General features: G+C 40.2%; 1 protein-coding gene across 3 annotated transcripts; it reads right to left on the bottom strand.

Moving 5' to 3' along the window:
• Positions 1–247: 247 nt before the first annotated feature.
• palmda (palmdelphin a) lies at positions 248–11,324 on the bottom strand. Of its 3 annotated transcripts, none has more exons than XR_007113023.1 (11): positions 11,250–11,324; positions 7,514–7,559; positions 7,222–7,302; positions 6,869–6,996; positions 6,650–6,764; positions 6,539–6,563; positions 6,370–6,462; positions 5,718–5,878; positions 3,951–4,980; positions 1,066–1,223; positions 248–876 (listed from the first exon to the last, which is right to left on the bottom strand). XR_007113023.1 is itself a non-coding variant. In XM_047588556.1 (11 exons), the coding sequence occupies exons 2-11, from the start codon at positions 7,556–7,558 to the stop codon at positions 801–803; spliced, it is 1,788 nt and encodes a 595-aa protein (XP_047444512.1). In that variant the 5' UTR covers position 7,559; positions 11,250–11,324; the 3' UTR covers positions 248–800. The 3 variants fall into 3 exon arrangements, 2 of the variants coding, with proteins under 2 accessions (XP_047444512.1, XP_047444513.1); XM_047588556.1 differs by having other exon boundaries at positions 1,066–1,099; XM_047588557.1 differs by having other exon boundaries at positions 248–1,223.

Here is an 11,324-nt window from a genome sequence, read left to right as displayed (position 1 = left end):
ATCGCAATCTTTGATTGATCGACTGATGTTGTGTTTTCTAGCATCTTATTGACATATCAAAAGACCAGCAAATACAAAAAGCAGCATTAAGTCTGTGTCTACAGATTTTGTGTGTGACCAACAACTAGCTCCACCAAAGTGTTGTGTGTAGCCTGAGAGTCAAAACCCAGGGCCTAAAAGCAGCAGGATATTTGTCCACAACAAGCAGACAAATACACTGCTGCTTCCCATAAAGGAAACTCACACAGAAGAAACAGAACCTTTTTTATTACACCTTTTGCATGTCCAGTGTCTATAACTTGGCACGTACTGTAAATCTTCAGCTGGGATACACGTCATAGGTGCGGCTGGTGTTCTGTCTGTTCCAAGTCAAAAGTAGCCTGGTAGTCAGCCCACAACTTCCACATTTAAGGACTGAGTGTGGCTAAGCCAAACATGTAATTCCTTTTAATTTATCATCATCACTGATGTCAGGAGATGTCTTACGCTATGGTATTAGAACATCTGATGACCAGAACAAATATTCATTTTCAGAAGATGGTCACACCTTTTCCTACATTTCATTCATTGTATGAATTGTGTAGATCTAACATGGACTGGTTAAGGTACTGAGTGGTAGTTTGTATAGCTTGTAATTTGTACTGCAGAGGGGAAACATGGTTAATAAGATGTAAAATACACATGTGTTTGCGTTTATTAATCGCAGCAGAGAAAGAATAAACTGATGGATTCTTCTTCCAAGTGTCCAGTCTCGGCCTCATTTTGGATGCTGGGTGACTGGAGAGGTTTTCAGGAGTATTCTATGTCCTCTCCTTCAGACAAATGCATGGAAAGTCACTCAACCAGACAGTGATCCTCATTGTTCTGCCAAAACAGCTAAAGAGATGATCAGGGTGGAGAGGTGGAACATCCACATTAGAGGCAGAAAGATTCTACAAGAGTTCTTGTAAGTGAGTCATCAGGAAGATGCAAAGACTGCGATGTCCGACAACATTAAAGAAGAGTGTAACAGCCTGGAGTCTATGTCCCATGTCCCATGACACTCAGCCTCAACCAGAGACTCACCTGTTGTTCACTTGTGCGTCATACGACCAGAGCTCTGCATGAGGAAACAGCAGACAACACATGACAAACATAGAAACCTTGCTAGATGGAGGCAGCCGAAATCAGAGACCACAGCAGGACCTAGATACTGATCCACCTGTTTCATTCCTCTTCTGAACCTGAGACACACACACACACACACACACACACACACAAATCCCTCTCATCAGCGTGTGGCATTAAGCTCATCTAAGCTGATAAAATGCCTGACGAGTGCAGAACGATGCTGAAAACATATGTAATGTAATGAGACTGAAATACTGCCTGTGGATGTTAAACTAAGCATACAGACAAATCCTGCCTGCAGTGAGTGTGGCGGTGTTCCATTTAGCTGCCTGAGATTTTTTTGTTCTGTTATTAACACCTGTATTAATCGTGTTTTTTTTGTTTGTTTTTTTGTTTTTTATGAAAAGCACAGCTGGACTGGTACTTTTAACATTATAAAGCTCAACAATGCTCTAAATAAATGTTGCACATGATATCTCAATGTACATTATTGCTCACTGACAGCTGCTTTGTAACCGTGGAAACATTCTCGTCCAGTGTTAGTGTTAGTCTCAGGAAATGTTCCACTTAATGAAAGCTGTGGCCCCACAATTTATCTACACATTAAACTATAATTCAAACCTGATCCATTAATAAGTCTATTGTGGGTCATATATGGGTCATGTCAACTCTACAGCCTCCACCTCCACTGTAGAGTAAATATGTAGACAAACTGCATGGGTTTCCTTAAAACAAGCAAAACCTTTATGCAGTAATAATTTTAAACATTTTTAGAAATTTCAGAAATGTCACTCAAAATTAACATTCTACATTTGTGAATGTAGAATCCTGGAGTGGGAGCCATGTGCAGCTTTGATGAGCATTAGTATCATGCAGGTGATTCATTGTCCCATAAATCGTTGTTACAAAAGACAAGAAAGACCAGTCCTTTTCTGCACCTGGTGGCTAATTTCTTCTTATTTTTGTTTAGAGAGAAATTAAACATGTAAATTGATTTGTCCTTTTTAAAAAAAAGCCGCAAGAAGCCAAGTTACAATGACCCACAAAGAAAATACTAGTTGGAAATGCACAGGACTAAAATGGGTGGCTTTGGCAATCCCCATTTGCTCCCAATGCAACTGGCACTGGTGTGTGCCAGTTGCATTCACCCATTCGCTCACACGAATGGGTGAATGTGTCTCTGACTGTAAAAGTGCTTTGAGTACCTTTGAGTAGGTAGAAAAGCAGACAAGACCATTTACCATTTAAAATGAACTAGAAAGATGCTTTGCTCGCTTGTTATTTTCATGACTCTGAACTGAAAAACAAATAGAATTCCTGAGTGCCATCAGGAGACACCAGACTGTTGTTCTTCAGCCTGACTGGACTTTGATGAACTAAACGACTCATTCCTCCCCTCTATCCCCGTTTTAGTTATATATCCTTTGGTTGTATTTCTTTTCACAAATGAATTCAAGAACAAATGTCCATTGACCAAGTTTCCACATCTTAACAGTGTGACTAATCTGGCTCTAGTGCTGTTTGGTAGTGTTGGTGTGGATAACACTACCATTGTATTCAGTGATAAATTAAAGCTGGCTGTGTGTCAAAGCCAATGATGCAAGTACCAGCTTCAAAGACATTTAACGTGATGCGCACACACAGGGCTCTAATGAGATGACATAAACTAACTCTGACTGATATGTAGCATGACTCTGTGGAGGACATCTGAGCTGATCCACATCACTAAGGATTAACGTCACACACACAACTGGTTAGATCATCAGCTGTTAACATCAGTCAGTAACAAAGGTTTATTAGCATCATCATTACATGCTTCTCCACATGCTCTTCATCTCAACACAGAAACATACAAATGACGTTAGTATAAAAATGCATAACAACATAAACAAAAACTCTATCTTAGAACTTGTGCTTTCTGCTGCAGCTGTGAAGCTGTCAGATATTTTACAACACACACGGTCCAAGCTCATATTGTCAGATAATGGTTTGTAAATAAGAATACTGTTTTTCACGTTCAAATGTTTCATTTTGGGAAATTAAAATGTTCATTCACCTCAATGGTTGAATGGTACGTATATAGAGGAGTAATTGTTGGCTGATATCATTTGCATTCATTTTCCATGGTACCACTCCAGCTAACATGAAACCTTTGGGAACTATTGTAGTATGGTTTATAGTATATAGCGCTACACAACACCACAAAGCGCTCTTATATGACATGTCATTGAGCTGCTCCTGGATATTCCATGTAGTGTGAGTTAAAATGCAGTGTTTTTCTTTATATCTAGGTCCAGCTTTGCTACCACTGTGAGATATTAAAGCTGCTCACATTGCTGCCAGCAGATGGAGCCACAACACTATGCACTCATATTCGTCTCATTAATGTAGAGAGAATATGACGCTGTTTCAATAACTTCGTCATTGTTCAGTCCAGGCTTACAGTTATTTACAGGCTTTTAGTTATTTACCGAAATAAATAATATGTAATCACTGAGAAGAAAAACATTTGAATGTAGACAACAGACACAACAGTCCAACTTATCAATGAATGGGTTTTCTTATTGTTTGTCTTCAAATCATAAATATTGGGGTATTCCTTTCAATCTGAATGAATAGATTTTCTGGCCACCTGAACACGCTGTCAGGAGAACTTATGTCATCATATCAAGGAATCCTGAATTCTGAAGGTTGAATGGATGAGATTTGACAGGGCAAAATATTTGATAACAAACTAGTCATTAGTTTGTATTTAGTCAATGTCGGACACTCAGGTATTAGTCAGTCCAGTTAGCAGACACTACAGCATGCCTTGTGTTTTTTCTGCACCTTTCTGTTACCTGTTCCTATCCATTTCTCTGGCCGTCTGTCTCCAACTCCCTCTTTGTGTCCCACATTTCCATTGGTTAAGCTGCTGTGGCTCTTCTCCTTTGTGCTGCTGTCTTCACAGTGATCTTCAGGGTCTTCAATGATGACCAGCTCGGCCTTGAGGGAGCCCTCAAGCTCCTGCATCTGCCCGCTGTCATCCTGAGCCGTCTGGAAGCCCATGAAGATGGCTGTGATTGGCTCCGTGTTGTCCAAGCTGTTGAGGATGGTATAAGGTGTGTCATCTCCATAGAGGGGGGAGGGCACTCTGTGTTTGTGGGCGGGGCCACTATGAGCTGTGGATTGGTTGTGTGACTGGTAGTATGGTGAGCTGTAGTGATTAAGTTCTTCCTCGTCAACACTGATGTAATCACTGAGAGGAATATAATTCGCCGGAGTGTAGCAGAGCTGTGGCTGATAGCCTGCCACTATTCCCTGGTCATGTGATCTAGAAGGAGGAAAGCCATTGGGTCTGGTTCCACTTAACAACCGGCTGCTGCTGCTTCTGGTGACCCCATTTCTGTGGTGCCTAGCACGTTCTTCTTCCTCAGCACTGTGAAAATTAATCACTTGGTACGAACCATGGTGACAATGTTTCTGGTTACCATAGTGATAACCAAGGTCTTTTTGGTTTCCAAGGTGATGACGTTCCCTCAGGTTGTTTTGGGGGTTTCTGTGTTCTTGCCTCCAATAATGGTGTTCCTGGTGACTATAGCGACGCCCATCGTATGTTTCTCTCGGCCTAATTTCCCTGCAGATGAAGTCTTTCTCTGCAATGTCGCTCCTGAGGACATGATTCCCAGAATATCTTCCCTGTTTCCTGAGGTCATGCTCCTGCACCATGTCTCTCTGATCCTGGTGCTTGTGAAAGCTGCGTCCCTCCCTTCTGATGGGATTTGGGTGGTAGTTTTGGTGCTTTACTTGGCGATGCACTGTAGCACTTCTTAACAAATGTTCGACCTCATTGGCTGACAGCTGAGGAACACAGGTCTGCTCATGTGACCCCTAGATGTAAAAAAAAAAAAAGAGGTTCAGACACCACAAAGACAAGTCAATGACAAAAGCAGACGACAAGAGGCACGATAACTGTCTTATGTCCCAGCTTGATTGGTATATGCTCAAGATCCTATTAGACTTCTGGCTGAAATTTGAACTTGTACTATGTATTTTAACATTGTTCTGTTCTGTTTGCTCCCGATGCTCATTAATTACAAAACATATTTTTTACATATTTGTAAAAAATATGTTTTGTAATTAATGCAAAAGACTAGTAATGTGTAATACAACTTCTTTCATTTCCTTACTGTACCAAATATAACCCCCAGCTTTTATCGCCAAGACTGGCACTTTTTGTGCACAAGACCATAATGTGTTCATAAAGGGCAAATAAAAAGTAGACTAAACTAATTTTATTTTTAAGACATATGGAGTGTTGCTGCCCCTGAAGAATCAACTAACAATACGAATACGCAGGACAAACCTGTACTTGGATTTTGGAATTATCATGCTCCATAAATGTTCCTGCTGCCACAGAGTACCAGAGTATACGGAACCGCTCTAGACTGACGCTGAACTCAGCCTTCAGACTTTAAATCAAAACCATCAAATCGCTCCTGTTTAGCCTCTGTCAACTCACACTAAACCTGAGTGCTGTCAAGTAGAAATTAAGATTTTCCGGATTCCTTTCAACAAGAAAGAAAGTCACAGAATAGCAAAGTAACAGCTGACAAAAAATGAAATACCTCTTGTGAACTGAGGGCATAAACACACTTCCTGCCGTCATCATAAACCTTAAGCCCAGCGTGTTGGTTCAACTCCTCAGGCGGAACAGATGCAGTGGAAAGTACAGTGCTCTCCCCAGTCAACATGTTTTTAGTCACATTAATCTCCATGGCAAAGAGAGCTGGGACAAAGAGGGAAGAGTTTGTGTTAACGCTCCACAAATTCCACATATGTAGTTACAGTATTATTAAATCAACCCACAAGCTACAATCACTGCACCTGCTGTTCCACATTTTAAAGGCTAACATTACATTTGTTTAATTTGGGATATTGCTGTACCCGTGGACCTGTATTTATAATTTATTCTTTTAGATATTGGAGTGAATATTATCATATGTTTATCCCATGTTTTTGCAGGGTCACTCAGAAGAATGATTACTGTGTGTGTGTACTGTAGTACACACCATAAACACTGCGATACAGTGGTCTCCAGGAGAACCAAATACTCACTATGACTACTGCGTTGTGTTTGTGTTTTCGCTGGAGTTGTTCTTGAGTTCTACGCTATGAGTGAAAGTTCTGAACTTTTGTATATTTGCACTCAAGTTAAAGGTTCTATGTGCTGACTTCATACGATATACTTCATACAGACATGTATGAAAATGGCCTCACTCTTTTTAGTAGTGTCTTGTTCTGAAGGTTTGCTGGCTGTTGGAGAAAATGATTCTGGGACATCAGGGACCACTGTGGTGACCTGTAATGGTTCTGGGACAGAAAACACAACTGTTAGCATTTAATGGTTCATTACAACAAAAACACCACAAGTGTTGTTAAGACTTACCAGGAACAAAGCTGTCCTGGACCTCCTGGAATACAGACACAATCAGTAAGAATAAAAGAAGGGAAGAACAAAACTACAGCTTTGTTGATGTGTGAAATTATGTGTGCACACCTTAATAATGTCCTCAGAGCTTTTCTCCACAGCCCTCAGTCTTTTGATAATGAAGTTCTCATTGGTAGAAATCATGGACTCCTTCCTCTCCAGAGACTCCACCTCCATTTCGATTCTAATGAGGCAGTGAAGGTGGTGCAGGTTAGCAACCAAAACAACATACTGGAATGTGTCTGTGGGAACATGGGTTTGTGTGTTTCTGTGGTTAGATACGTGTACCTGTGGATGCTGAGCTGTAGTGCTCTGGCCTGCTGCTGGTCAGACAATAGGCTCTCCAGCTGCCTGGAGTCTGCTGCATTGTGGGAAGTCGAGTCATGTAGCAGCCACTGCTCTCTCAGAGCCTTTTTCTGTTGATGTTCAAAGGACAGAAGGACATGAGGTTCACAATGTGCACCATGGCCAGACTAGAAATACTATGACTGGTGGGCAATGTGACTACAGGCCCTATAGGCCCTTCTTCTTATAAGAGATAATACTCAACAATTTACAACAGAGTATTTCACATGTGTTGCCACTGCTGATCACTTATAGATTTATTCAGACAGCGTTTAAGTGTGAGTGAGTTGAACAACCTTTAGGTGCTGTAGTTTCAGTTTCTCTTGGTCCAGTTCCAGTTTCTTCTGTCTAATGTCCTCTTGAATGCGATGTTTCTCCTATTCCATCAAACATAAATATTCAGTAAGAAAATGTAAAAGGCTATTACAATTTACAATATATTATTGGAATAAACTGAAGAACGAAGTTGACAGAGTAATGCATAATGTAATGTTTTTGCATTTTGTAATGTTTCCGTTGTTTGCCTACAGAACTCTAACATCAGTGTTTTCCTAAGAAGACAGTGAGTAAAGAAGAGAAAGGTTTTACAGTGATGGCCTGGAGCCTCTCCTTCAGCAGGTCATTCTCCTCCATGCTGCAAGAAGACAAAGATAGTGAAGAGAAAGTGGACAAGGTTGTCAGACACCCTTTTCCACAGTTCCACACTGCACACGATACTACAACATTCAGAAATGTTAAACAGGCCTGACTACTGTGACAAAACTGGCATGACATCCTATACAAAACCAAACTGTACAAATGGATTTCAGCTAACCGCCAGGAGCCACCACTGAGCAATGATCTTACAGTATCAACAACAGGTGTATTCCTATTGCTTAAGTCCATTATCTATCTAGATGTCATTTAGAAGAGGGTTAATGTTTAGTTACTGTGCAGTCTGAGGCAGGAAGATAGAAGTTCTGTCTTCTAACTGAGTTTTTTTTTTACTTAGAGGAAAAGAAAATGAAAAAGAAACTGGCCTAAATGAGCTTTAAATGTAATTGTGCAAACACTGCTACTAATGATCTTGAAGAACTTGATAAGGCCACGGTTACCGTAGCTGTTGCTCCCTCAGCATCTCTTTATGAATCTATTAAATGAAGAGACGACTGCCTGACAGGAGCCCCTGATTTACAGGACTCTCCTATAACTGCAGCTGTGTGTGTTTGTGTGCGCGCGCGTGTGCGTGTGTGTCCCAGACTGTCTGTCTCCACCACTGTCCTCATCATTCTGGGAGGAACCTCATATCATGTTTTATGTTTTATCCTAAATCTCTCTGCTGACATGTTTAAATAATCACATTTCTACTTGTACTGGATTGTATGTATAATACAAAGGCCTATATTAGCTATGTTATTATATATTATTATACAGGTATATACATTCTGATCACATGCATGAATTTATATAACTATGATACATGACTGTAACAGCTGATATATTCCAAGATCCTCCCTAGAATGAGTATATCTAGGACTTCCTGTTCAAAAATATACTGGCTTTTTATATACTACAGGTCAAACCTTTTATTTATATCTAGTGGGTCAGTGGGCTGTCTACACAGGAGTGTTGATGTTCAAAGTGTGTAAGAATAAGAAGTTTTATTGTCACTGTCCAGTGAAAAACTAAGAAATATGGTGTGGTTCAATAGCAATAAAAATAGAAACTATAGTAGCATAAGGATTTTACTAAAGAGGCACATTATGGTTAAAGCTTTTGTACCACAGGAAAAAACAAGAAAAGCAAAATAAGATTTGAAATACCATTGTACATTTTTTTTTTCACTTATTGAGAAACCGTCAACTATGTCTAACTGCGTTCTAACAGTAACAAATAATATGTAACAAAGACAGTGACAAATAAGTCTGTAATGTCCTTTGGTATTCTCAAAAAGGAAATGAGCGATGTGTATTATGTGTAAAGATCTTCCTCGTTAACTTATATTCAAATTTAAAACAAGCAGCGCAGTTTCTGCTTTAGTACTGTAGAAAGTATCCCCAGCTGTCTGTTTTTGTCAACATTATCAACTCTGGCATCTTGTTTGAATCAACTTTATTCAAATAGATGTTGTCAGTGGGATGTATATAGAATGAGTAGCGATGACAGGAAATATGGCTACCAGGGTGACCAGCTGGACTTCAATACTGGAAACTGTCTGATGCCACTATGATGCTCCTAGTGCCGATCTGACTGCACAATGTCTTTGCATTTTGTAGTTTTTATCTTACTGACACAAACATAAAACATAAAGAGAAATGTCATCCCGCATATACTGTTGTTCACAGCCTTCTTCAGCATGCCAATTTGCATGATAGCTGAACATATGCTTTTTGCTCCATTGGTTCAACTTAAAACAGGTGCAAAACTTTCTAACAGCATTTTTCAGTCAATTTCACACCCTGCAGAGTCAGCGGCATGCAGCAGTCAGGAAGGCTCTGTGTTTAATATAGATATGGGTTCAAATGGATAACAGGGGGTGGAGGGTATTCTTAGAAGGAAACATCCACATTTACTGCTTCTATTTCCAGGTCACCATTTGCCAAACTCACTGTGTAAAAACACAGATGGCTGGTGGAAGACTCAAACACATCTATTTGGTTAGATTGTAGAACAAAGGTATCCAGGTATTTTACCAGTGTGTTTGTAGGACCCTGAATGCCTTGTAGCTAAGCAAGCCCTATTTAACATGTTAGTGACCCACTGCCTCAGGTCGGCCAGGAGAAAAGGCTCTCAGATTAATTTTGCTCTAAGTCATTTAACAAACCAGGCTGTTCACACTGAAGAAGAGAGATGAGTTATTCTGCCCTAACTGCTTCAAACAAGGCTTCCAGCCTGTCAGCCTGGGGCAGGGGTTTAATCTGACCCACCTCCAGTAGTAAGGCCTTTCTTTGTTCATCCAGTCTGTCCAACATGACATAATCATCTGTTAAGTGAAGTGAAAACACATTAACCCACAAAGCAGTGAGCAATCAATTAGGAAGAGTGATTTTTCTTTCCCTTCTACAAAATAAAGGCTGAGTAATGTTTCTATCAGCCTGTCAGTCAGTCAAGTAACCAGTCAGTGAAGCAGCAGGTAAACTGAGCTAATCTTCTCATGAGGCCGTTAATCTGTGTAAGCCATCTGCTTGCCAACTACAGGCAGTTAGAAAGACCATGTGGGGCAATCAGTAAAACTACCATGTGCTCGTCATATCTGACCACTTTATTTCTTACAATTTGGTGTAAATGTATTGTAACCACATTTGCTCAAATTGCTGTTCGTTCTGTGCTCCACTGTTGAATGACACTACGTGACACGTGACGAGCAACATGATGGTGTTTCTCCATCATGTCAACATTTGAGAAACTTTGTCAATCCATTTCTATAGAACTCCTGAAGTCATAAAAACTAGTTTCGTGTCTTCTGTCTGGGCTTCAGGGCTTTTAAAACATTTGACATAGGAAACTCATTTTACTGAAAGTATAAAGACCAAAAAAAATGGAAAAACATTTGTCATAGTGTACCCATAAACCATAAACTACTGCCAGCCGACAATATAATACAAGTGGGATTATTATTATTATTATTATTTTATTTATTTTTTTTACTGAGTAATAATTAAAAGTTTGTAAATGTATGCAAAAAAAAAAACCTCACACTCCTCACAATCCTCTGTGTTATAACAGCCTATTCACGACAGTGTGATGGGACCATTTCAGTCGCCTTTACTAAGAATATAGTCTGTACAAAGTACATTTTCCAAATGTTTCAAAATAAGAATATGAATCGGTAAACAAAGAAGCAGTTAAGCCGGTGCATGCTGTACCATATGCTGTCAGACCTACACGGACAAAGTAGTAATCAGGAGAAACTGAAGCTTAAACAGAATTAAGGAATTATCTCCACCTCTCCCCGTCGTCTTTCTGTGTCCCTTTCTTGCAGACTAAATGTTGAGCTCACTTAGTGTGTGCTTCTCAGTCCACATTAATGTTAAAACATAGTCTACAACATTCTAATAAAGGTTCGCTCCTTTGCTGAGCAATGCGGGACGTATCCTGGACCAAGGTAAACAAAAAACAAACAAACGTTCCCGCAGTTGTTTGAACAGTTTTTGACCTGCTGCCTAATTAGCATTTGGGACTATGCACAAATATTGACACGTGTTAGAAACCCCGTGATGGCATCCAGAAAACAGTTGGTCCAAAGTGTTAATTCAGCGCCACAAAACTAGTAAACACTTGAACTTCTCTGCAGCTATCCCTGCTGTCAGATAAACAGGAATAAAGTGGAGAAGAGTCAGCATACCTGGCCCACCGCTGCTCCTCCTCTCCCGCACAGGACGGTTATGATGAGGGACGGGTCTGTCCCGAGGGAGGCTCC

This window comes from Mugil cephalus, chromosome 7 (assembly GCF_022458985.1).
Source record: "Mugil cephalus isolate CIBA_MC_2020 chromosome 7, CIBA_Mcephalus_1.1, whole genome shotgun sequence".
In the NCBI taxonomy this organism is placed as follows: Eukaryota; Metazoa; Chordata; class Actinopteri; order Mugiliformes; family Mugilidae; genus Mugil; species Mugil cephalus.
This window is presented reverse-complemented; position numbering and strand designations above follow the sequence as displayed.